We start from the raw sequence: 4,829 nt of genomic DNA on the forward strand, positions 1-4,829 counted from the left end.
TGATTTCTAGGTTGTGGTGGAACGACTGCTTTCTTGGCCACGTTGTAGTTAGGATTTGGAGGAACAATGGGTTGGAGCACAGACGGGTTTGGAACGGGTAGAGGGTCTTGATTAAGCGCTTTGTTATTTAAAACTCCCAGTTCAGTTAGTTGAATAAATAAATTTGACATTTCGCCGTCAAGAACAGTGTCTTCTACTTGGTCTTGGGCCAATGTCAGTTCACCTGTAGAGGTAACTGTGAGCATTTGTTGTCTAATATATTTTACAATTATTGGAGTATTTAAAATTTCCTTAAGAGTTGGCCTTTTGCTGGGTCTTGTCTGGAGACAACTGTTGATCAAATTCACAAGCTGGCTGCTATAGTGGTGCACATTCTTTACAGGAGAGTAGTATCCTTTCTGAATATTCAAGAAGAGTAGTTGTATGTTTTTCCTTTGAAAGGAAGAGCCCCTTGATTGATCATTTCATACAATATCACTCCAAGAGCCCACACATCGGATTTGTAACTGTATTTTGATCCATTACATTGTTCTGGGCTGATGATCATCAAAATATCATGTCTCAGCAGTGAATCTAAAGATTAACTCTTACTTACCTCATGTACAAGGGTGTGCCGATTGTTGTCTGTGCCATTTGTTCACATGTTCTCATACCAGCGTCATCAAAAACTTTGGCTATACCAAAATCACCAAGTCGAGCATTTCCCTTGTCAGTAAGAAATATATTTTGTGACTGTTTCAAAATTTAAAATCAATAAATTGTAAATATATTTTCAATTACCTACCTTTAGGTCTCTGTGTAAGACTTTTTGAGAATGAATGAAATGAAGAGCTAATGCGGACTGAACAAATAATTTCAGAATTGTCTTTTCTGGAATTCTTTGGTAGGTGTAATTTTTCTGAATAAACGATGCCAAATCTCCTCCCTTGCAGAAGCTCATCACAATACAAAGGTTACTTTCGTCATCTATGAAAGAATCAATGTATCGGACGATGAAAGGGTGTTGGAGCGCCTGCAGTAGCTTGACTTCTTGCTTGGCGTTATTTTTTTCCTTTTGCGACACTCCTTTCAACGCAATCTTCTTCAACACATACTTTTTATCAACATTGGACACTGGATGCACAATGAAAACAGTGCCATAGCTTCCACTTCCTAGCTTCTTTTCTGTAACATATTTGTTCATTTCTAGGAATGTCGGGTGATGATGTATGAGTCAAAATTTAATAATCAATTTACTAATGATGATGGTTAATTTATGAAGCTTCAGTGTATCGATCTAATGAAACGATCTTGTTACGATACAACAACTTTTCTAAAGCTTCAAACTTGATTGTATTGATGAAATGAAATATGTAGATCCGTTAATTTGTAGATTTTTTTGGCGCATATTTTGTTTAAGCGAATTGCGTTCTCGTTCATTCGAACGACAAAACGAAAATAAAAATAGACAAAAAAATTAATTATTGTTGCTTTTCATCCAACAATTAAACCAACCCAATAATTGAATCCAACGATTTCGTTGGTCCACCGATAACCAAACTTTTATCGGAAATGCAATACTTGGGAAATATTTACGGAAAAACAATGTCGTATTATAATAATGGATTGAATGGATATTCCTTATCGACGCAAACAAGCGCTTCTTCAACAGTGCCCCAAATTTTGTCCAAAGACGTGTTGGACTTGTATTCGAAAGAAATGGCTGACATTGCGAAGGAGTCGTATCAGTTGGATTTTAGTAGAACTCCACTCAATAAGAATGTGGTTCTTTGTTTAGGATCTCAATCATCAGGGAAATCATCACTAATTAATTATCTATTTTCAAGTCTTTCAATTCGAGAAACAGGAGAAAATGCTATTGACACACAATTCACAATAATCGAATGTGTGAGCGAGAAGGAATTTGTGTCACTCGTGGGTAGCACTAAATATAACAAGCTGAGTGAGCTGAACAGAAGAATGAAACATGATCAAAATTTTGATCTTTATGAATGGAAAACAAATCCGATGGAGAGACAACACACAGATGATAGAGAAGATCTAATCTATCATGAGCTGTCCCACACCGACAAAATGAATAGATACAAGCAATTTTATGAATCCAATATGAAATCAGTGTTGATCAAGCACCATGAGTTAGTGAAAGCGTTTATTGTAAATGCACATTTCATTGATGGAACTGAATTGGAACAACTCGAATCAGCCAATAGAAAAGAAGCAAAACGCGTGAGAAACATTCCATCGAAGACAAACTTCAAAAAAGAAAGAACAAGAAATTCACGATTTTATAGATAATTTGTATTTTGAAACTAAAAGAATACGAAAAAGATGAAACTGAAGACTGGCAAGTAGTAGATCCAAAAATGTTTTCCACCAACCAGCATGATGAAAATGACTGGCTTGTCGAGAATTTAATTTTTATTGACACACCTGGATTCAATGGTAAGTGCAGAAGATCTGTTCAAGCGGCACTTTACTGTAGGTCATTGCAGGATCTATGAATTGTGATATTGAAAAGTTTCGTGCCAACATTGAAGTGTTGGAATTTTTTTACAAACAATCATGTAGGTACCCATTCTATTATCCTGAATTGAGTATTTCTAAGGAAGAATGCAACTACTAATGTTCCTCTCACTACTTTAACAATTATAGCGCTTGTTTTATTTTTATTAAGTCCTAACCATCTATTGAGTATTGGTAATTCTCTCTACATGTTACAACTTACTATTATTGACCACGATACTCGAGAAAAATTGTACAAAATTGTATATAATCAACTTCAATTGAATAGCTCGACACCACAAGAAGAACAATCGAATATGCAACCATCGTCGAGTGGAGGTGGCATAGTTTCCACTGTTGGAAAAACTATTTTGGACACTCTTTTAATGGGATGCTACTCTGCTTTGGAATCCAATTTCAAAAGTGTTCTCTCGAATGTGTATGGAGGAAGTAGCTCAAAGTCTAAAGACACTCAAGATTTCTATTTTGGTAGTTCCATTTATGAAAAATTATATTTCGTTATTAACAAAATAGGTGAGTTTAATTTTTAAAGTACTCGCATTCAAGCTTGTTCTGTCATGCAACTACGGGAAGATATGGGTTTGTATTTTATTTCGACGCTTCTCAATAATTAATTTTCTCTCCATTTAGTTAAAAATCCCAATTACAGCTATTTTGAATTAGGTACGTTAATAATTGTTGTTACCAGAAATATCATTCTGAATTTGTTTAACTGTTGATTAGGCTGTTCTATTGGAAGAAATTTTCGATTTCTACCTTTGCTAACTGCCTCTCGAATACTGAGTATTGCATGTCCAAATGAAATTAGAAAACAAATGGCTTTTGCTTCATATATAAGAAGAAGAGATGTGAATTTGAGTGGGACAAGTCTTGGAGAGTTGTCACAACTCGAGAAAATAATCAAAGCTTTAAAGGACGACAAGCAGGTACAATTGAATTACATCAACCACATTCAGTACATTTTTGAGAAAATAGAACAAAAGCATCAATCATTGGGCTATTACAGCCAGTACATGCTCAGTACTGCCTTTGAGCGAGCCAAAAACATTTGTAATTTATGGTATCAAGTTCCACAAAACGGAGTTTAACTCCCAATAAACTCCGAGTTAGAATTTTGCATTGTCACTTCAAAAACGAAAAAAAATGGCAGCATCCGAAATACGTACGTACTATTTCATATGTTTGATCACACAAAAAAATGATGACAATGAAAACGATGACAGCTCTCAAGACTTTCTGGGACCAAAATCATGTCAGTGAATTGATAGAACAAGAATGTCATCCTTCAATGAAGGCATCTTCGACGTCGCATGTGCAGCTTTCGATCCGACTTGCACTTCCCGAACAAGCGGAAGAAATCAGAGGTGTGTAGTAAATTGTTTTTGCATTAATTTTAAATTCCGAATCATCAACCTTTGATTTTTGTCTCATTGGATTCTAATTCAATATTTTAGAGATGGTCAATTGTGCATATCGAAAAGAAGGTCACGTTTTTAAATTAGGTGAAGATCGAAAACGAACAAACGATAATGAAGTCAAACGCCTCATTGAAGATAGCTTAACAACACCCCATGGAATTGTGTGTCTTTTAAATGCAGAAAATAACGATGTGTTAGGATCAATCTTTATCCAATTTAAGAAAGATCCACAAACAATTTATTTTGGAATGCTAGCAAAGGGGAAAAGAAAATACAAGCCGGTTCAACATTTTCTTTTGGCGGTTTGCAGAATATATCTTTTGGACAATTAATGATTGAGATGGTTGCATATATTGGAAAGTTAGGGAAGTGTGAAACTGTCACATGTGTAGTGTTTAATGTTTCCACTGCATTGGTTCAATTCTACAAGAATAAGTGTCAATTGGTAGAATATGGAACAGACGATGTCCCATTCAAGGAGGAAATGAAAAAAGATGCCTACTTCATTAAGCTAAGAAGAGGTATTGAACACTGATAAACAAAAATATTTCAATGATATAGTTTGACTGAGAATTGATATCCATATTTATCAATCGAGCATTAGTAGTGTAACGGTATCATACCAGCCTTCCAAGCTGGTGACCCGGGTTCGACTCCCGGCTAATGCAAATTCTTTTTATCTTTGAACCAAGCTTTGGCTTTTTTGGGATAAACCTTCTCTGCTTGTCAGATACAGTAGCTTAGATTGCAAAAATTAATTGGCAGGCCCTGATTAATCTGGATCACAACGGTGATTGGTTGTACACCACACCAAATTATTTGAGAGACGCTTTCCTTTCAAATTTGTTTATTTTGAGTAAGGTTCGTTGCTTCGTGGAGCTGTTAAAG

The 4,829-nt window shown here is 35.4% G+C and overlaps 4 protein-coding genes across 4 annotated transcripts; 3 read left to right on the plus strand and 1 right to left on the minus strand.

Moving 5' to 3' along the window:
* Nucleotides 1-406: 406 nt before the first annotated feature.
* FDP41_012509 (uncharacterized protein) lies at nucleotides 407-1,183 on the minus strand (the record flags this gene model as incomplete). The annotated part of the gene is made up of 3 exons (XM_044703036.1): nucleotides 407-536; nucleotides 596-732; nucleotides 785-1,183. 3 exons carry the CDS (start codon nucleotides 1,181-1,183, stop codon nucleotides 407-409), a joined length of 666 nt encoding a protein of 221 aa, XP_044566112.1.
* A 368-nt stretch (nucleotides 1,184-1,551) lies between these two features.
* FDP41_012510 (uncharacterized protein) lies at nucleotides 1,552-2,295 on the plus strand (the record flags this gene model as incomplete). The annotated part of the gene is made up of 1 exon (XM_044703038.1): nucleotides 1,552-2,295. One exon carries the CDS (start codon nucleotides 1,552-1,554, stop codon nucleotides 2,293-2,295), a length of 744 nt encoding a protein of 247 aa, XP_044566113.1.
* Nucleotides 2,296-2,363: 68 nt separating this feature from the next.
* Nucleotides 2,364-3,611, plus strand: FDP41_012511 (uncharacterized protein; the record flags this gene model as incomplete). Its single annotated transcript, XM_044703039.1, has 5 exons — nucleotides 2,364-2,442; nucleotides 2,493-2,564; nucleotides 2,653-3,036; nucleotides 3,154-3,186; nucleotides 3,247-3,611. 5 exons carry the CDS (start codon nucleotides 2,364-2,366, stop codon nucleotides 3,609-3,611), a joined length of 933 nt encoding a protein of 310 aa, XP_044566114.1.
* A 55-nt stretch (nucleotides 3,612-3,666) lies between these two features.
* FDP41_012512 (uncharacterized protein) lies at nucleotides 3,667-4,273 on the plus strand (the record flags this gene model as incomplete). The annotated part of the gene is made up of 3 exons (XM_044703040.1): nucleotides 3,667-3,685; nucleotides 3,747-3,887; nucleotides 3,978-4,273. The coding sequence occupies 3 exons, from the start codon at nucleotides 3,667-3,669 to the stop codon at nucleotides 4,271-4,273; spliced, it is 456 nt and encodes a 151-aa protein (XP_044566115.1).
* Nucleotides 4,274-4,829: the final 556 nt, after the last annotated feature.

This window comes from Naegleria fowleri, assembly GCF_008403515.1.
Source record: "Naegleria fowleri strain ATCC 30894 chromosome Unknown tig14, whole genome shotgun sequence".
Classification (NCBI taxonomy): Eukaryota; Heterolobosea; class Eutetramitea; order Acrasida; family Naegleriidae; genus Naegleria; species Naegleria fowleri.